General features: G+C 44.5%; 1 protein-coding gene across 1 annotated transcript in view; it reads left to right on the top strand.

The window, feature by feature from the left end:
• Window positions 1-358: 358 nt before the first annotated feature.
• The window catches only part of RLF (RLF zinc finger), a gene marked incomplete at its 5' end in the record, with an annotated part of 51,326 nt that continues 29,752 nt past the window's right edge, over window positions 359-21,932 (top strand). The window contains one exon of the mRNA XM_074934736.1: window positions 359-495. Coding sequence (XP_074790837.1) covers window positions 359-495 — 137 coding nt within the window. The remainder of the gene's footprint in view (window positions 496-21,932) is intronic.

The following is a 21,932-nucleotide window of genomic DNA, read 5'->3' as shown; positions in this document are numbered from 1 at the left end:
AGCTCAGACATAGGTTAGAGGTTTGTTACAGGAGTGGGTGGGTAAGATTCTGTGGCCTGCGTTGTGCAGGAGGTCAGACTAGATGATCATAATGGTCCCTTCTGACCTTAAAGTCTATGAGTGTGAGAGAGGAAGAAAGAGGTTATGAGACTGGCTTACTCCAGGAGTAGTTTTTCCTGGTTTTCCCTAAACCTTGAATTTCACATGTCTAAAAGAAGCTAGGAATATTTGCAAGTAGAAAAATTAACTAATGTTAAATACAGTCTGTTAACTTACATCATTTAGAAGATTTTGCAAAAAAAATCCCTGAAGAAACTCTACATTGTTCTTTTTGACATGATAACATTGTTTTTGTTAGATTGCAAAAGTGGATTGCAAAGAAGTACTAGAGATCATATGTAATTTGGAATCTGAGGGGCAAGATAACACTGCGTTTATTCTTTGTACAACATACCTTACCCAGCAACTTCAAACTGCAACCGTGTATTGCTCTTGGTAAGTAACACACACACACACGTGTATATATATATATACATATATATGTATAAATATATATATATATTTTTTCTTCTCATGTATGGTTTATGAAAAGTGCAACAAACAGTTTACCATGAGTTTTAAATGCTGCTTTTTCATATAAAAAAATATAGAAAGTGATAACTAGACTAAAACCGGATGTCAGATTAGCTTTTCTACAGTATATGCAAACTGTTCATCATTGTGTTAAGGAGAGATAAAGTGACCTATCTGAAATCATACTTTTTCAATCTGTTAGGGTGAAGCATTATCAGATAGGTATCGAAAAAGAGATAATGGTACCTCTTGAGAAATTAAATCTCCAGAACTTGATCACATTCATTTGAGAATTCTAGAGGCAGTAAAAAGCCAAGTAGCTGAGCTACTAACAAGAACAAATTGGTGCAGTTCATAAAAATATACGATCTGTGAAAAAGAGGTTATCTGTGGGTAACTAACTGGAGTTCTTGGGGTTGTTGCTTCTGCACATTCATACTATTGGGATTCATGACCAGCACCTTAGGATCACAGAAATATTGGATAAGCTGCACAGGTACCTGGTCTTGGCACTGAACATTTAGGGACCAAGGTTATAAGAGGCATGTAACTCAAGTACTTCAGTTTCTTTCATTGAACCCCAGAGCCAAAGGTAGGTAGATAGGTCTATAGGGAACAAGTGAAAGTGGGTTGGGTAGAGAGAATGAGCAGGGGCAACACCCCTGAAGAACTCAGTTATTGTAAGAAACCTCTTTTTCTTTCAGGTGACCTCTTTACATTCCCACTGATGAAAATTTGGAAAGCATTACAATCCCCAGAATGCTGGGACTAGGTGTTCTTAACTGAACAGTGTTTCAAAAATACTCTCCCAATCCAAACATCAGATCTGTATGTCTAATTCAGATAGAAGTGCACCCTTACATAACTCAATGGGAATGGGGCAGAAGCAGTGCAGAGAAGCTGCTCAGACTCTTGCTGAATAAAACCATAGCTGTGGTCCAGGAATCTTGGCTAAGGTGTAGCAGATCTCTGTTCAAAGTCTGATCTGTTTGGATAGATGACAGGAAGTGCTGGGATTCTCTTAAAGTGGTCCTCATATTCATTCAAACAGTCTATTTTTCTTAAATACTTTACATCTCTCTAGCTAATAGCACATTGGCAGAACCTTGATGTGAATGAAGATCTGAGAAATAATGGTCTGGTTACAGTAAAATCCCAAAACGAAGGGAGAATTAGAGTTATAAGAAGGAATTATAAGAAGGAATTGGGGTAGAGATGTCTGACAACCATGTGGAATAACAATTTGGGAGTGAGGATTGTGGGGTCAGCCATAACAACTTGTAGTTCTTTCTTTGAGTAGTGTCCCTCTGGGTGCTCCATTCTAGGTGCTCTAGTGCCCCCTGTGCCTTTGATTGGAGATATCTCATAGTAGTGTCTGTTTGGCCTACGCATGCATGTTAGTCAGTCTCGTGCCGCCAGCTGTTCTATATAGCATTGCACTGGTGAACCACCCTCAGTTTCTTCTCAACTGCCTCGTCCTGAGACGGAGCTCTCACAGTTGTCCTGTTGAGATTTCCTTAACTCTATTTTTCTCTCATAATGATAGTAATGGTAGTGTTAGCATTAGTTTTCTATAGATAGAAGCTTACTCCTGGGGGAATTCTGCGTCAAAAAATAAAAATTCTGCACACAATATTGCAAAATTTGCATATTTTATTTGTCAAAATAACACTCTATAATCATACCAATTTCAATTATTTTGGTAATTTTATTTCAAAATACCTGTCAGCAAGTATGTAACAATACACACACACACACACACACACACACACACACACACACACACACACACACACACACACACACACACACACACACACACACACACACACACACACACACACAGATTTCCCCCGGGAGTAGAATTTAAAGAAACCCCTACAACAACCCAGTTTGTTTCTCGGCCTCCTATCCCCCCAGAGTCCAGCTGGGGGGCGCCAGACACTCTCACCCCCTTCCCCCAGAACCCAGCCATGCTGCTTCCCCCCCCACCCCCCAGCCCAGACACTCACACGCTCTACCTCCCGGAGCCCTGGGATCCAGAGGGACAAATAACCTGATGCTGGGTCCTAGGCTTGAATGGAGTTTCCTGCACACCACTGCCTCCTTCCTTCAGGGCGTGCTGGGAACCCTCCAGTTCCTTCCCCCGGACTTGTCTTCTATTTGTGAGCTGGGCTCTACCAGGTTCAGCAGCCCCTAGTGGTGGCCAGTATCTCTGCAACCCATTTCTGTGGATGGGGGAAGAAATTCTGCGAGCACATGAATTTCTGCAAAATTCTGCATTGGGCATCTTTTCATTTTCTCTACATAAGTATGGCCATACTGGGTCAGACCAAAGGTCCATCCAGCCCAGCAGCCTGTCTTCCAACTGTGGCCAATGCCAGGTGCCCCAGACGGAATGAACAGAACAGGTAATCATCAACTGATTCATTCCCTGTCACTCATTCCCAGCTTCTAGCAAACAGAGGCTAGGGACACCATCCTTGCCCATCCTGGCTAATAGCCACTGATGGACCTATCCTCCATGAATTTATCTAGTTCTTTTTTTAAACCCTGTTATAGTCTTGACCTTCACAACATCCTCTGGCAAGGAGTTCCACAGGTTGACTGTGCATTGTGTGAAAAAATACTTCCTTTTGTTTGTTTTAAACCTGCTGTCTATTAATTTCATTTGGTGGCCCGTAGTTCTTTTGTTATGAGGAGGAGTAAATAACACTTCCTTATTTACTTTCTCCACATCAGTCATGATTTTACAGACCTCTATCATATCCCCCCTTAGTCATCTCTTTTTCAAGCTGAAAAGTCCCAGTCTTATTAATCTTTCCTCATACAGCAGCTGTTCCATACCCCTAATAATTTTTGTTGCCCTTTTCTGAACCTTTTCAAATTCCAGTATATCTCTTTTGAGATGGGGCAGCCACATCTGCAAGCAGCATTCAAGATGGGGGCATACCATGGATTTATATAGAGGCAATATGATATTTTCTGTCTTACTATCTATACCTTTCTTAATGATTCCCAACATTCTGTTTGCTTTTTTGACTGCTGCTGCACATTGAGTGGATGTTTTCAGAGAATTATCCACAGTGACTCCAAGATCTCTTTCTTGAGTGGTAACAGCTAATTTAGACCCCATCATTGTATATGTATAGTTGGGATTATGTTTTCCATTGTGCATTACTTGGCATTTATCAACACTGAATTTCATCTGCCATTTTGTTGCCCAGTCACCCAGTTTTGAGAGATCCTTTTGTAGCTCTTCGCAGTCTGCCTGGGACTTAACTGTCTTGAGTAGTTTTGTATCATCTGCAAATTTTGCCACCTCACTGTTTACCCCTTTTTCCAGATCATTTATGAATATGTTAAATAGGACTGGTCCCAGAACAGACCCCTGGGGGACACCACTATTTACCTCTCTCTATTCTGAAAACTGAACATTTATTCCTAGCATTTGTTTCCTATCTTTTAACCAGATACCAATCCATGAGAGAACCTTCCCTCTTATCCCACAACTTACTTTGGTTAAGAGTCTTTGGTGAGGGACTTTGTCAAAAGCTTTCTGAAAATCTGAATACACTATAGCCACTGGATCCCCCTTGTCCACATGCTTGTTGACCCCCTCAAAGATTTCTAGTAGATTGGTGAGGCATGATTTCCCTTTCCAAAAAAAATGTTGAGTATTCCCCAACAAATCCTGTTAATCTATATGTCTGATAATTTTGTTCTTTACTATAGTTTCAGCCAGTTTGCCCGGTACTGAAGTCCGGCTTACCAGCCTGTAATTGCTGGGCTCACTTCTGGAGCCCTTTTAAAAATTGGTGTCACATTAGCTATCCTCCAGTTATTTGGTACAGAAGCTGATTTGAAAGATAGATTACAGACTACAGTTAGCAGTCCTGCAATTTCACATTGAGTTCCTTCAGAACTCTTTGGTGAATACCACCTGGTCCTGGTGGCTTATTACTTTTTTACTTATTACTTATTAGATATTAGATAATTATTACTGCTTCTTACTGTCCGGTAATGCCCAGTTCTCCTGGCTTGCTGGGAGGCGATCCTGGTCAGTGACAGACACTCCCACAGTTTCTGTTGCCTTGTGGAATTGCACGTTGGTCAGAATTGCAACTTTTCTCTGCCACTGAAATCAAGAGCTAGAAAAAAATGGAGAGATAAAGCTTCACCTCCTCATGATGGAGAGCACTCTATATCTGGCCTCTGACCCAGGCCAAAGGGACCGTCCCTGTATCTCAGTCCTCCTGCAAGTCTGCTCCCTCAGAGCCCTACAGTTCCATGGCATCTAAGAGGAAGAGACAAGACTCCTCTCATAAGCCCTCAAAAGAACTTTCTCTGGGTTCACCTGGTAGAGATCCTACTTCTGAAAAGCCAGGAACATCAGTTTCCTCAGGTAACATGGCACCACCGGCTCCTCAATCAGTTGCTGTTGAGGCTCCCACTTCCTAAGGTACCCAGGGTGTGGTTAGACCACAAGGCAGGAAAGCCACAAGCCTGGAGAGACCGTTAATAACCTTATCAGATCAAGGCAGCAAGAAGAGCTCTTCTTATGCTTCCTCAGTAGCAAAGAAGCCCACTTGGGCTCCAACCACATTTTGGTGCTATCAGCAACCATGCTTCCCTCTAAGCGCCCAAAGCCTGCGGAACCCTCAGCGGCCTTAGCCATAACTCCCTCAGTGCAGACTTCATCCTTTGTACCAATCACCTTTCGCCTTAGATGTCTCCAGATGCCCCACCTTTCCTGAGTGAACGTGAGGAAGAGGATTCAAGTGTCAGTTCCGGGCTTTCCTCCTCACTCCTGTGGAGGTCCCTTCCCAGAACCCTCCTCTGAAGGATCAACTGTTCGTGGCCCATGATTACCACCAACCCCTTGCTGGTATGAGCACCATGGGTGCTGCCTCCTATAACATATGCACCTCCTCCCTGGGCAGCTTATTGCCAATAATATCCAGAATATCGAATGCCCCCCACCACAGAGAGGAGCAACCAGCTTCACCTACTCCCTCCAGAGACCTGATGCTTCAAGACAAGGGAGGCTAGAGCTGATGAAGGGATCTCTCCTATGGCAACATCTCTTCTTCATTTTCTACTCCGGGGGAATTCTGTGTATCTGCGGACATGCAGAATTCATCTCTCATGTAATTTTGTATTTTCCCAAATGAAAAACATTTTGCTTAAGTACTGCAGTTCTGCCTTTTGCCTACCAGAGGCCTCTGTGGTGCCAGAACAGCCATCTGCGTTCAGGCTGGCTGTTCTAGTGCTACAGCAACCTCTGGTGGGAAAAAGGTAGAACTGCAGCACTTCTTAGGCAAAACGTATTTTATGTGGGAAAATACAAAATCCTGTGCCCAGTGCTGCAGAATTCCCCCAGGAGTAGAAGTTCATCACAGCACCCTGCCCGCGGAGCCAGGTTAGGATAGAGTAGAACACACAGGGCTGCTGGGGGGTCACAGACTGGGGTTCAGATGGCTAGTGCGGGGGGAACACACACTGGGGCATGGGCTCAGAAGCTAGTGGGGTGATAGAGTTGAGCATTGGGATGGGGAAGGGGGGCTGCAGAGATCCATGGGGATGAGAGGTGTGGGGACAGGGGCAGACATGCCTGTGTGAAGGGAGAGGCTTGGGGTCAGCCAGGGTCTGCATGGGGGAGGCTTCCCAACAACCTAACAATCCCCACCCACCCCAAAAAAAACCCCCTCACACCCAACATCCTCTAGGTTCACTCCTTAGCTCCTTCCCTCTCCCTCAGCTCCTCTGTTACCCTGACTCCCCTAAGCCTTTGCACTGCTTCTGATAGGTGCAGGAAATAAGTTCTGTATTGTAATTTAAATGAAATGCACAAAGTTCTGAATTAATATGCCTAGTAAGGAATCTGTTTGTCCAAAAAAAATTAACCAGAATTTTTTTTTGCTCTGTATTGTTACAGACATACCTGCTGACAGATGATTTTGAAATAAATTACCAAAATAATTGAAACTGGCATGATTATATTGTGTTGTTTTGACAAATAAAATATGCAGAATTTTGCAGAAATATTATGTGCAGAATTTTTAATTTTTTGGCGCAGAATTCTCCCAGGAATAATCTCCTGGTGGATGATTTTAAACATTTCCAGGACCTAGTCAAGAGAGTTGCAGACTCCCTACAAATTCCCCTCAAGGAAATTACAGAGCCTCATTGTAAGCTCCTCAACATTCTCCACTCTGAGGTTCTTCTAAATCCAGCAAAGATCATCTGGCACACCCCAGCTTCTATTCTGCCTACATGCAAAAGAGCAGATAAGTAGTATTACATCCCAGCAAAGTATTGAGAATTTTTATTTTCCCATCCCTCACCTAATTCCTTGGTAGTGGGTGCAGTGAATGAACGTGGTAGACAGCACCATGCTAAATCCACACCTGACGACAAAGACCACAAGTGCCTGGATCAACTAGGGAGAAAGTCTCTTACTCCTTGGCCTCCCTACAATTTAGAATTGCCAATTATCAGGCTTTGCCATCAAAATACAACCATGTGAACTACACCAAGCTGGCCTCATTTGAAGATCTACTGACAGAAGATAGGGAAGAGCTCCAGGCAATTGTTGGGGAGGACCAACTACTTGCCAGGACAGCCCTACAAGCCTCCCTTGATGCCACTGATACTGCCGCCTGTTCAGCTGCTGAAGCGGAGGTGATGAGAGTCTCCTGGCTTTAGCTCTCTGGATTCCCAAAGGAGGTCCAGAATACAGTAGAGGACCTTCTCTGAGTACAGTAGAAGATGGGTCAAAGTTGCTCGCAAATAGCACAGACAAGTCTCTGCAAACATTGAAAGGCTCTGGAGTGACGTTGTGTTTTCTTGATATCTAAACTCTGACCTACAAGAGAAAACTCAGCGAGTGTGAAACAGACCAGAGATCCCACCCCCTCCAATTCCTTATCTCCCAGAAGACCGAGATTTCAGAGAAGGAAACCATCTTCTTCTCAGCCGCCTGCCTCGCACCTATCCATCTCCAAGCAGCAGTTTTGATGGGTTGGTTGAGGGTTTGACCTGCCATCCTCATCCTCTTCAGCTGCACTGATTTACCAGTTTTCCTCCTTTCGGTGACCACCGTCACCGCTTCAGGCAAGCCTGGGAGTCGGTCACTAGTGACAAGTGGGTTTTGGAGATCATCTCCACAGGTTATACCATCCACTTTACTTCACTTCCACCAATTAACCCCTCTTTCCCGACCCTCTTCAGGGAACTCTCTCACGAAAACATGCTTCATCAAGAAATACACTCGTACATTTGGGAGCTATAGAACGCAGCACAAAGGGAAGGGTTTTTATTCAAGGTACTTCCTGATACCAAAAAGAGTAGAGGTTGGAGACCCATCCTTCACCTGAGGCTACTCAACACCTGTGTGAAGGCACAGAAATTCAAAATGGTGATGCTTGCAGCGATAATTCCATTGGTTCTCAGCCTTCAACCTTCAAGATGCATATTTCCACATTGCTATACCTCCATCCCACAAACAATTCCTCCATTTCATTGTTGGCCAGGACCACTTTAAATACTGAGTGTTCCCTTTCAGCTTATCTGTCCTAACGGTCTTTTTGATGGTCTGCCGAAAAGGTATCTTAGTATTCCCTTGCTGAAAGGCTGCTCCCTGGAACTGATGTCTTGGGTACCTTCCGATGCTATAGGCCTATTCCTCAGATTGGGCCTACAACTGAACATACAAAAATCCACCTTGACCCCTGTGCAAAACTTGTGTTCAGAGGGACCATCTTGAATTAAGTATCGGGGTAGCCGTGTTAGTCTGTATCCACAAAAACAACAAGGAGTCCGGTGGCACCTTAAAGACTAACAGATTTATTTGGGCATAAGCTTTCGTGGGTGAAAAACACCAGTTCTTCAGATGGGTTCTTTTAATCTTGAATCAGTGACAACAAGCGCCTACCTTCCCCTGCACAGGTTTGTGGCTCTTTCCAACATAGTAAACAGAATTCAGCTCAGCCACCAAACCAGTCAGGAGTTGCATTCAGTTACTGGGGCAAGCCTCAGTCAGCCTTGCGATCACCCTCCCTCTGTGTGATTAACAAGGGGGTACGGCTGACCTAGGAGAGAAGGCCTTAAGAGCCAGAGGCTAAGCGACCAAGGGGAGCTAGCAAACGGGACCGCCAACAGGGGAGTTTGTAGGAGGGAGTTGTAATATAGTTGCTATGGTTAGGAAGGGCTGCATTGCCAGTGCCAATGCTGCTCCTTTGTCCTCCTCCTGCGCCTGTGTCAAGACAGACAACCTAACCATGGATGCCTCTATCCAGATCCTGGTGTGAATTTGCAGAGACTGTGGTCTGCATTTCCCGCTCATGGAAAGCCAGGTTGGAGGGACCATCCAGTGTGAAAGGTGCCTTCTGGTGGAATCTCTAAGGAAGCAGGTGGGAGAGCTACAGGAGGAGGTGGCTAGGCTGAGGATCATCTGTGCCCATGAGGAATTCCTCGAGAGAATTCATATGGAGACATCCAAGGCTGAGGAAGCTATCCAGCTACAGAGGATTGCTGTCACACCTCCCGGGAAGGATGATATGGCTCAGTCACAGGGAGGACACTGGCAGCTGGTTACTTCTGGCAGCAGACAGTACTCCACCCCTATTTCCAACCCATCCACCCTGGCAATGAGTGATGAGGAATCACCCTCAAAGGTGAAGGAGGAGAAGCCATGTACCCCCAAGGCTGGGAGAATCGCAGCCACTGCTCCCCAGAGTAAACGTAGGGTAGTGGTGGTTGGTGACTCTCTTCTCAGGGGGATGGAGGCCCCCATCTGTTACCTCCTGGGATGCCATGTCAGGGTATGCTGCCTGTCAGGGGCCCGTCTGTGGCACATTATGGAGGGATTGTCGAGGTTCATCCGGCCCTCTGACTACTACCCCATGCTACTCATCCATGTGGGCACTAATGATACTGCGAGGTGTGACCCTCAGCAGATCAAAAGTGACTACAGGGCTCTGGGAGTAAGGGTGAAGGAGTTGGGAGCACAGGTGGTGGTCTCTTTCATCCTTCCAATCAAGGGTAGGGGCCCGGGCAGAGACGGATGCATCCTGGAGGTGAATGCCTAGCTGCAAAGATGGTGTCACCAGGAGGGCTTCGGCTTCCTTGACCACGGGATGCTGTTCCAGGAAGAAGGACTGCTAATTGAGGAAGGGGAAGGCCATATTTGAATACAGACTGGCTAACCTACTAAGGAGGGATTTAAACTAGGCTTAAAGGGGGCAGGTGACCAAAGCCCACAGGTAAGTCAAGAACATGGAGACCTGGGAGAAGGTTCAGATTTTGGAGGGAGCTTGGGCTGTAATAGCAGGGATAAATCGGAGACAAGATAGAACTGGGGGTGGGGGAATCAAATCAGTATCTTAGATGTCTGTATACTAATGCAAGAAGTATGGGGAATAAATAAACACAACTATGACATAGTTGGCATCACAGAGACCTGGTGGGATAATATGCCTGACTGGAATATTGATATATTGCTCAGGATGGACAGGCTGGGGGAAAAGGGAGGAGGTGTTGCCTTATATATTATAGTATACACTTGGACTGAAGTTGAGGTGGAAATAGGAGACGGACTTGTTGAAAGTCGCTGGGTAAGGATAAAAGGGGTAAAAAAACGAGTGATGTCATGGTACGGTCTACTGCAGACCACCTAACCGGGAAGAAGAGGTGGATGAGGCTTTTTTTTAAACAACTTTCAAAATCATCCAAAGCACAGGACTTGGTGGTGATGGGGGACTTCAACTACTCAGACATCTGTTGGGAAAACAACAGAGCAAGGCACAGATTATCCAACAAGTTCTTGGAATGTATTGGAGACCATTTTTTATTACAGAAGGTGGAGAAAGCTACTAGAGGAGAGGCTGTTCTAGATTTGATTTTGACAAATAGGGAAGAACTGGTTGAGAATTTGAAAGTGGAAGGCAGCTTGGGTGAAAGTGATCATGAAATGGTAGCGTTCATGTTTCTAAGGAATGGTAGGAGGGAGAAAGCAAAATAAAGATAATGGATTTCAAGAAGGCAGACTTTAGCAAACTTGTGGAGTTGGTAGTTAAAATCCCATGGGAAGCAAGTCTAAGGGGAAAAACAATTGAAGACAGTTGGCAGTTTTTCAAAGAGACATTATTAAGGGCACAAGAGCAAACTATCCCACTGCGTAAGAAAGATAGGAAGTATGGCAAGAGACGACTGGCTTAACGAGGAGATCTTCAATGATCTAAAAATCAAACAAGAGTCCTACAAAAAGTGGAAACTCAGTCAAATTACAAAGGATGAATATAAACAAATAACACAAGTATGTAGGGACAAAATTAGAAAGGCCAAGGCACAAAACGATGTCAAACTAGCTAGAGACATAAAGGGTAACAAGAGAACATTCTACAAATACATTAGAAGCATGAGGAAGACCAAGGACAGGGTAGGACTGTTACTCAATGAAGGGAGAAAAACAATAACACAAAATGTGGAAATGACAGAAGTGCTTAATGTTTTCTTTGTTTCGGTTTTCACCAAGAAGGTTGGCAGTGATTGGACATCTAATATAGTGAATACCAGTGAAAATGAGGTAGGATCAGAAGAGGCTAAAATAGGAAAGAACAAGTTAAAAATTACTTACATAAATTAGATGTCTTCAAGTCACCAGGGCCTGATGAAATGCACCCTAGAATACTCAAGGAGCTGACTGAGGAGATATCTGAGCCATTAGCAATTATCTTTGAAAAGCCATAGAAGAATGGAGAGATTCCAAAAGACTGGAAAAGGGCAAATATAGTGCCCATCTATAAAAAGGGAAATAAGGACAACCCAGGGAATTAGACCAGTCAGCTTAACTTCTATACCCGGAAAGGTAATGGAGCAAATAATGAAGCAATCAATTCGCAAACATCTAGGCAATAATAAGGTGATAAGTAACAGTCAGCATGGATTTGTGAAGAACAAATCGTGTCAAACCAACCTGATAGCTTTCTTTGACAGGGTAAAAAGCCTTGTGGATAGGGGGGAAGCGGGTAGACGTGGTCTATCTTGACTTTTTAGTAAAGCTTTTGATACTGTCTTGCCTGACCTTCTCATAAACAAATGAGGGAAATCCAACCTAGATGGAGCTACTATAAGGTGGATGCAAAACTGGTTGGAAAACTATTCCTAGAGAGTAGTTATCAGTGGTGCACAGTCATGCTGGAAGGCCATAACAAGTCCGGTCCTGCAGGGATCAGTTCTGGGTCCAGTTCTGTTCAATATCTTCATCAATGATTTAGATAATGGTATAGAGAGTACACTTAGAAAGTTTGCAGACGATACCTAGCTGGGAGGGGTTGCAAGTGCTTTGGAGGATAGGATTAAAATTCAAAATGAACTAGACAAACTGGAGAAATGGGCTGAAGTAAATAGGATGAAATTCAATAAGGTCAAATGCAAAGTACTCCATTTACGAAGGAACAATTGGTTGCACACATACAAAATGGGAAATGACTGCCTGGGAAGGAATACTGCGGAAAGGGATCTGGGGGTCATAGTGGACCACAAGCTAAATATGAGTCAACAGGGTAACGTTGTTGCAAAAAAGCCAACATCATTCTAGGATGTATTAGCAGGAGCATTGTAAGGAAGACAAGAGAAGTAATTCTTCTGCTCTACTCTGAATTGATTAGGCCTCAGCTGGAGTATTGTGTCCAGTTCTGGGCACCACATTTCAGGAAAGATGTGGACAAATGGGAGAGAGTCCATAGCAGAGCAGCAAATAAGATTAAAGGTCTAGAAAACATGACCTATCAGAGAAGATTGAGAAAATTGGGTTTGTTTAGTCTGGAAAAGAGACAACTGAGAGTTTTCAAGTACATAAAAGGTTGTTAAAAGGTGGAGGGAGAAAAATTGTTTTTCTTAACCTCTGAGGATAGACAAGAAGCAATGGGCTTAAATTGCAGCAAGGGAGGTTTAGGTTGGACATTAGGAAGAACTTCATAACTCTCAGAGTGGTTAAGCACTGGAATAAATTGCCTAGGGAGGTTGTGGAATCTTCATCATTGGATATTTTTAAGAGCAGGTTAGACAAACACCTGTCAGGAATGGTCTAGTCTAGATAATACTTAGTCCTACCATGAGTGCAGGGGACTGGACTAGATGACCTCTCAAGGTCCCTTCCAGTCCTATGAGTCTATGGCAGCCACCAACTTTGTTACAGAACATGCCAGACTTCAAATGCACTGCCTTCAAGCATGGCTCAGAATTGTCTGCTCACTCACCAGACAGTCTAAATATGCTTCTTTCCATACCTACCTTCATAAAACAATCCCTCGACTGGTGGAAAGACCATCACAACATGTGCACAGTTCCATTTTCATGTCCTCCCCCTATGGCCATTATAGCAACAGACCTCTTTCTGCTAGGATGGGGCGTGTATCTAGAAACTTTCACGATCCAGGGCAAGTGGATGTCACAAGAGGTGATGCTACACATCAGTCTGCTAGAAATCCAAGTAGTCGGATACCCTGTCTCCAATTCCTACCACTAATTAGGGACAAACACATAAAGATCATGACGGACAATATATCATGGATGTTTTACATTAATTTCCAAGGAGGAGCAAAATCACCCTCCCTTTGCACCGAGGTTTTCAGGCTTTGGAACTGGTGCGTATGCGACGAAATCACCATCACAGTGACCTATCTCTCAGAGATTCAGAAAGCGACTGCAGATGCACTCAGCAGACACTTCTTCTAAGACTACGAATGGGAAATGAACTTCAGCACATTACATAACACATTCCATCACTGGGCACCCCTCAGATAGAGTTATTCACCACAGAGTCAAACAAGAAATGCACCTCCTTCTGCTTGAGGGCCTGACTTGGTCACCATTACTTAGGGTATCCTTCAGTAGTCATCAGCTCTACTATATGTATTCCTGCGGACTCTCCTAATAACCAGAGTTATGTTCAGAATACAGGAAGACAGAGCAAGAGTCATTCTAACGGTTCTGACCTAGTCCAGGCAAATGTGGTTTCTTTACCTGATACAGCTGTCTGTTTGCTCTCTAATTACTCTGCACACTTTTCCCCACCTTCTCTCCCAACAAAATGAAATTCAACAAAGACAAATGTAAGGTGCTATGCTTAGGGACGAAAAAACAAATGCACAAATACAAAATGGGGGATAAATGGCTTGGCAGTAGCCCTGCTGAGAAGGATCTGGGAGTTATGGTGGATCACAACCTCAACATGAGTCAGCAATGTGATGCTGTTGCAGAAAAAAAAAAAAAAAAGCAAATGCAATTTGAGGTTGCATTAACAGAGGCATAGCTTGTAAATCACGGGAGGTGATAGGATTTTTCATCCTACTCTCACAATGCTCCACCTTAAAGCATGGTTGGTTGATGGCTATGGGATTAGAGAGAGCCTGTTGAGAAGACATAAAAAGAGTGCTATTACACCGCAGGAAACAGTCTGTTCACTGCATGTATTCTCAAAAATGAATGCAGTTTGCTAGCTGATGTGATCGCAGAGAGATTCTACCAGTGACCACATCACCTCGGATATACTGGAATATACACTAACTCTGAAAACCTTGGGTCTCTCAATGAGCTCTATAATAGTCAACCTGGCAGCCACCCTCCCCAGTAGAGAGTTATTCCATCTTTGCCTACTCAACCACAGTGAGATTCCTGAGCAGGCTGGGTAACCTCTATCTGCTGGTCCAATGTCCTATACCACAGAATCATAGAATATCAGGGTTGGAGGGGACCTCAGGAGGTCATCTAGTCCAACCCCCTGCTCAAAGCAGGACCAATCCCCAACTAAACCATCCCAGCCAGGGCTTTGTCAAGCCTGACCTTAAAAACTTCTAAGGAAGGAGATTCTACTACCTCCCTAGGTAACACATTCCAGTGCTTCACCACCCTCCTAGTGAAAAAGTTTTTCCTAACGTCCAACCTAAACCTCCCCCACTGCAACTTGAGACGATTACTCCTTCTTCTGTCATCTGCTACCACTGAGAACAGTCTAGAGCCATCCTCTTTGGAGCCCCCTTTCAGGTAGTTGAAAGCAGCTATCAAATCCCCCCTCATCCTTCTCTTCTGCAGACTAAACAATTCCACTTCCCTCAGCCTCTCCTCATAAGTCATGTGTTCCAGTCCCCTAATCATATTTGTTGCCCTCCGCTGGACTCTTTCCAGTTTTTCCACATCGTTCTTGTAGTGTGGGGCCCAAAACTGGACACATTACTCCAGATGAGGCCTCACCAATGTCGAATAGAGGGGAACAATCACGCCCCTCGATATGCTGGTAGTGCCCCTCCTTATACATCTCAAAATGCCGTGAGCCATCTTGGCAACAAGGGCACACTGGTGACTCCTACCCAGCTTCTCGTCCACTGTAACTCCTAGGTCCTTTTCTGCAGAACTGCTGTCTAGCCACTCGGTCCCTAGTCTGTAGCAGTGCATGGGATTCTTCCATCCTCAGTGCAGGTCTCTGCACTTGTCCTTGTTGACCCTCATCAGATTTATTTTGGCCCAATCCTCTAATTTGTCTAGGTCCCTCTGTATCTTATCCCTACCCTCCAGCGTATCTGCCACTCCTCCCAGTTTAGTGTCATCTGCAAACTTGCTGAGGGTGCAGTCCACGCCATCCTCCAGATCATTAATGAAGATATTGAACAAAGCCGGCCCCAGGACCGACCCTTGGGACACTCCGCTTGATACTGGCTGCCAACTAGACATGGAGCCATTGATCACTACCCATTGAGCCCGACGATCTAGCCAGCTTTCCATCCACCTTATAGTCCATTCATCCAGCCCATACTCCTTTAACTTGCTGGCAAGAATATTGTGAGAGACCATATCAAAAGCTTTGCTAAAGTCAAGGAATAACATGTCCACTGCTTTTCCCCTCATCCACAGAGCCAGTTATCTCATCGTAGAAGGCAATTAGATTAGTCAGGCATGACTTGTCCTTGGTGAATCCATGCTCACTGTTTCCTCTCCTCCAAGTGCTTCAGAATTGATTTCTTGAGGACCTGCTCCATGATTTTTCCAGGGATTGAGGTGAGGCTGACTTGCGTGTAGTTCCCTGGATCCTCCTCCTTCCCTTTTTTAAAGATGGGCACTGCATTAGCTTTTTTCCAATCATCTGGGACCCCCCCGATGGCCATGAGTTTTCAAAGATAATGGCCAATGGCTCTGCAATCACGCCCGCCAACTCCTTTAGCACTCTTGGATGAAGCGCATCCGGACCCATGGACTTGTGCTTGTCCAGCTTTTCTAAATAGTCCCGAACCACTTCTTTCTCCACAGGGGGCTGGTCACGTCCTCCCCATGCTGTGCTGCCCAGTGCAGCAGTCTGGGAGCTGACCTTGTTCGTGAAGACAGAGGCAAAGAAAGCACTGAGTACATTTAGCTTTTTCCACATCCTCTGTCACTAGGTTGCCTCCCTCATTCGGTAAGAGGCCCACACTGTCCTTGACTTTATTCTTGTTGCTAACATACCTGAAGAAACCCTTGTTACTCTTAACATCTCTTGCTAGCTGCAACTCTAAGTGTGATTTGGCCTTTCTGATTTCACTCCTAAACGCCTGAGCGATATTTTTATACTCCTCCCTGGTCATTTGTCCAATCTTCCACTTCTTATAAGCTTCTTTTTTGTGTTTAAGATCAGCAAGGATTTCACTGTTAAGTCAAGCTGGTCGCCTGCCATATTTACTATTCTTTCTACACATCGGGATGGTTTGTTCTGAAAACCTCAATAAGGATTCTTTAAAATACAGCCAGCTCTCCTGGATTCCTTTCCCCCTCATGTTATTCTCTCAGGGATTCTGCCCATCGGTTCCCTGCGGAAGTCAAGGTCTGCTTTTCTGAAGTCCAGGGTCCATATTCTGCTGCTCTCCTTTCTTCCTTTTGTCAGAATCCTGAACTCGACCATATCATGGTCACTGCCTCCCAGGTTCCCCTCCACTTTTGCTTCCCCTACTAATTCTTCCCTCTTTGTGAGCAGCAGGTCAAGAAGAGCTCTGCCCCTAGTTGGTTCCTCCAGCACTTGCACCAGGAAATTGTCCCCTACGCTTTCCAAAAACTTCTTGGATTGTCTGTGCACCGCTATATTGCTCTCTCAGCAGATATCAGGGTGATTGAAGTCTCCCATGGGAACCAGGGCCTGTGATTTAGTAACTTCCGTGAGTTGCCGGAAGAAAGCCTCGTCCACCTCATCCCCCTGATCTGGTGGTCTATAGCAGACTCCCACCACAACCTCACCCTTGTTGCTCACACTTCTAAACTTAATCCAGAGACTCTCAGGTTTTTCTGCAGTTTCATACTTGAGCTCTGAGCAGTCATACTGCTCTCTTACATACAATGCAACTCCTCCACCTTTTCTGCCCTGCCTGTCCTTCCTGAACAGTTTATATCCATCCATGACAGTACTCCAGTCATGTGAGTTATCCCACCAAGTCTGTGTTATTCCAATCACATCATAATTCCTTGACTGTGCCAGGACTTCCAGTTCTCCTTGCTTGTTTCCCAGCCTTCTTGCATTTGTGTATAGGCACTTAAGATAACTCACTGATTGTCCTGCTTTCTCAGTATGAGGCAAGAGCCCTCCCCTCTTGTGCTCTCCTGCTCGTGCTTCCTCCCGGTATCCCACTTCCCCACTTACCTCAGGGCTTTGGTCTCCTTCCCCAGGTGAACCTAGTTTAAAGCCCTCCTCACTAGGTTAGCCAGCCTGCTTGCAAAGATGCTCTTCCCTCTCTTGGTTAGGTGGAGCCCGTTTCTGCCTAGCACTCCTCCTTCTTGGAACACCATCCCATGGTCAAAGAATCCAAAGCCTTCTCTCTGACACCACCTGCGTAGCCATTTGTTGACTTCCACGATTCGACGGTCTCTACCCGGGCCTTTTCCTTCCACAGGGAGGATGGACGAGAACACCACTTGCGCCTCAAACTCCTTTATCCTTCTTCCCAGAGCTATGTAGTCTGCAGTGATCCGCTCAAGCTGTATGGGACCTCAATCTGGTCCTTAAATCATAGAATCATAGGGTTAGAAGGGACTGCAAGGGTCATCTATTTTAACCCCCTGCCAAGATGCAGGATTTGTTGTGTCTCAGTCATCCAAGACAGCTGGCTATTCAGCCTCTTTTTGAAAACCTCCAGTGAAGGAGCTTCCACACCCTCCCTAGACAGTCTCTTCCATTGTCCTACTGTTCTTACAGTTAAGAAGTTTTTCCTGAGATTTAATTTAAATCTGCTATTCTGTAGTTTGAACCCATTGCCTCGTATCCTGCCTTCTGTGGCAAAAGACAATAACTTTTCTCTGTCTTTTTTTTTATGGCAGCCTTTTAAGTATTTTGAAGACTGTTATATCTCCCCCTTAATCTCCTCTTTTCCAATCTAAATGTACCCAGTTCCTTCAGCCTTTGCTCAGACGGCTTGCATTCCATTCCTTTGATCATATTTGCTCGCCTGTGGATCCTTTCCAGTTCCTCTACATCCTTTCTATACATTGGTGACCAAAATTAGAAAAAGTATTCCAGTGGAGGCCTAACCAGCACTGAACATAGAATCATAGAATATTAGGGTTGGAAGAGACCTCAGGAGGTCATCTAGTCCAGTCCCCTGCTCAAAGCAGGACCAGCACCAACTAAATCATCCCAGCCAGGGCTTTGTCAAACCTGACCTTAAAAACCTCTAAGGATGGAGATTCCAGCACCTCCCTAGGTAACCCATTCCAGTACTTCACCACCCTCTTAGTGAAACAGTGTTTCCTAATATCCAACCGAGACCTCCCCGACTGCAACTTGAGACCATTGCTTCTTGTTCTGTCATCTTCCACCACTGAGAACAGCCTAGCTCCATCCTCTTTGGACCCCCCCTTCAGTTAGTTGAAGGCTGCTATCAAATCCCCCATCACTCTTTTCTCCTGCAGACTAAATAACCGCAGTTCCCTCAGCCTCTCCTCGTAAGTCATGTGCGCCAGCCCCCTAATCATTTTCGTTGCCATCTGCTGGACTCTCTCAAATTTGTCCACATCTCTTCTGTAGTGGGGGGACCAAAACTGGACACAGTACTCCAGATGTGGCCTCACCAGTGCCAAATAGAGGGGAATAATCACTTCCCTCGATCTGCTGGCAATGCTCTTACTAATGCTGCCTAATATTCCGTTGGCCTTCTTGGCAACAAGGGCACACTGCTGACTCATATTCAGCTTCTCGTTCAGTGTAATCCCCAGGTCCTTTTCTGCAGAACTGCCACTTAGCCAGTTGGTCCTCAGCTTGTAGCTGCGCATGGGATTCTTCCTTCCTAAATGCAGGATTCTGCACTTGTCCTTGTTGAACCTTACCTTATTTCTTTTGGCCCAATCCTCCAATTTGTCTAGGTCATTCTGGACCCTATACCTACCCTCCAGCTTATCTTCCTCTCCCCCGAGCTTAGTGTCATCTGCAAATTTGCTGAGGGTGCAATTCATTCCACCATCCAGATCATTAATAAAGATGTTGAACAAAACTGGCCCCAGGACCGACCCCTGGGGCACTCAGCTTGATACCGGCTGCCAACTAGACATCAAGCTGTTGATTGCTACCTGTTGAGCCCGACAATCTAGCCAGCTTTCTGTCCACCTTATAGTCCATTCATCCAATCCATACTTCTTTTACTTGGTGGCAAGAATACTGTGGGAGACCATATCAAAAGCTTTGTTAAAGTCAAGATATATCACATCCACCGCTTTTCCCATATCCATAGAGCCAGTTATCTCATCATAGAAGGCAATCAGGTTGATCAGGCATGACTTTCCCTTTGTGAATCCATGTTGACTGTTCCTGATCACCTTCCTCTCCTCCAAGCACTTCAAAATGGATTCCTTGAGGACCTGCTCCATGAATTTGCAGGGGACTGAAGTGAGGCTGACCCATCTATAGTTCCCTAGGTTCTCTTTCTTCCCTTTTTTAAATATGGGCACTATATTTGCCTTTTTCCAATAGAGCAGAGCAGTACTATCCCCTCCCGTGACTTGCATGCTATGCCTCTGTTAATGCAGCCTAAAATTGTGTTTGCTTTTTTGGCAACAGCATCACATTGCTGACTCATTTTGAAGTTGTGATTCACCATAACTCCCAGATCCTTCTCAGCAGGGCTACTGCTAAGCCAGTTATCCCGCATTTTCTTTTTGTGCATTTGTTTTTTCCTCCCTAAGCGTAGCGCCTTACATTTGTCTTGGTTGAATTTCATTTTGTTGTCAATAGCCTAGTCCTCCAATTTATCAAGGTCCCTCTGAATTTTAGTTCTCTTATCCAAGATGTTGGCAACCCCCTAGTTTTGTGTAATCTGTAAACTTGATCAGTATGCTTTCTATTCCTACATCGAGGTCATTAATAAAGATGTTAAACAATACCAGAACAGATCCCTGTGGATTCGCCACTTGAGACCTCCCTTCAATTTGATATCATTCCATTAATAAAAAGAAAAGGAGTACTTGTGGCACCTTAGAGACTAACAAATTTATTTGAGTATAAGCTTTCGTGAGCTTCAGCTCACTTCATCAGATATATTCAGCTGTAGCTCGCGAAAGCTTATGCTCTAATAAATTTGTTAGTCTCTAAGGTGCCACGAGTACTCCTTTTTTTTTTTTTTTTTTTTTTTTTTTACGGATACAGACTAACACGGCTGCTACTCTAAAACATTCCATTAATAGTTATTCTTTCTTTGTGGTTGTTTAACCAGTTATGTATTCACTTAATGATAGTTTGGCCAAGCCCGCATTTCTCCAGCTTACCGATTTAGAAAGTCATGTGGGACTGTGTCAAAAGCCTTGCCGAAGTTCAGGTATATTTTGTCGTCCACACTCCCTCGTACATCAAACCAGTTATCCTGTCAAAGAATGAAATCAAACTGGTTTGGCATGATTGATTCTTAGTAAATCAATGCTGCCTGCTACGTGGTTACCCCTTCATCCTCCAAGTATGTACAATTTGAATGTTTTATTAATTGGTTTAGTACTTCCCAGGTATTGAAATCAGGCTGACTTGACTATAGTTCCCCAGCTACTCCTTTTTAAAGATGGGCACAGTTAGCTCTTCTCTAATCATAGAATCATAGGACTGGAAGGGACCTTGAGAGGTCATCTAGTCCAGTCCCCTGCACTCATGGCAGGACTAAATATTATCTAGACCATTCCTGACTGGTGTTTGTCCAACCTGCTCTTAAAAATTTCCAATGATGGAGATTCTGCAACCTCCCTAGGCAATTTTATGCCAGTACTGGACCACCCTGACAGTTGGGAAGCTTTTCCTAATGCCCAACCCAAACCTCCCTGGGACCTCTCCTGCTGTCCATGAATTTGTAAATATTATTGCCAATGGCTCTGAGGTTTCTTCATTTAATTCCTTCAGTCCTGTCACGTGAATAGCATCCAGCCCTGCTGATTTGAATTCATTCAGATTTGTCAGAAGGTTTCTGACATGTCTTTTACTTATTCTGATCTGCATCCTTTCCCCTTTATTGTCTGCGGTAACTTCGCTAGTCGTCCAGTTACATGTTATTTTTTGTACGAAGACCGAAGCAAAGTAAGCATTGAGCAGTTCAGCTTTGATATCGTCTTCCGTTACCAGCTCATCTTCTCCATTGAGCAGCAGATCCACACCGTCCTTGATCTTTCTTTTTTGTCTAACATATTTGAAGAACTCCTTGTCTATAAAATTCCTCCATATTCCGTATGTATCCCTTTTCGTTTTTAGGTAGCTAAAAAGCTCCTTGTGCAGCCACATTGGCCTCCTGTGGCTCTTATCTTTCCTCTGCACCAGAATAGCTTGATATTGAGCCACTAGTATTACATAGTTTAGGAACAGCCCTCTTGAACTCTTTCCATGGGACCTTGCCTGCTCTTTCTCTGAGTCGGCTGAAGTCCAGTATCCTTGTTTTGCTGTTCTCATGTTCTCCTTTCCATAGGATCTTGAATTGTATCAGATCATGAGCACTTCCTCCCAAGTTCCTCACCACCTTCATGTTCACAACTAATTCATCCCTATTGGTCAAAACCATATCCAAAATGGATGACCGCCTTGTTGTTTCCTCAACTTTCTGAATTGGAAAGCTGTCCTCTACATATGCTAAGAATTTGTAGGACATATTATTTTTTGCTGTAATAATCTTCCAACAGATATTGGGGAAGTTAAAATTTCCCATTACTAGCTCATGTGTTAGCTAATCTTGATACCTGCTTATAGAATGCCTCATCCACTTCCTCTTCCTGATTTGGTTGTCTCTATTAAACCCCCACCATAACATCACTTCTTTTTTTCCCCTTTTTATCCACACCCAGAGACTTAATAGGTCTGTTGCTCACTTCCCCTTGTACCTCGGAGC

This window comes from Natator depressus, chromosome 19, assembly GCF_965152275.1.
Source record: "Natator depressus isolate rNatDep1 chromosome 19, rNatDep2.hap1, whole genome shotgun sequence".
Taxonomy (NCBI): Eukaryota; Metazoa; Chordata; order Testudines; family Cheloniidae; genus Natator; species Natator depressus.
The sequence above is the reverse complement of the archived record's forward strand: the minus strand, read 5'-3'. Positions and strand labels throughout refer to the sequence as shown.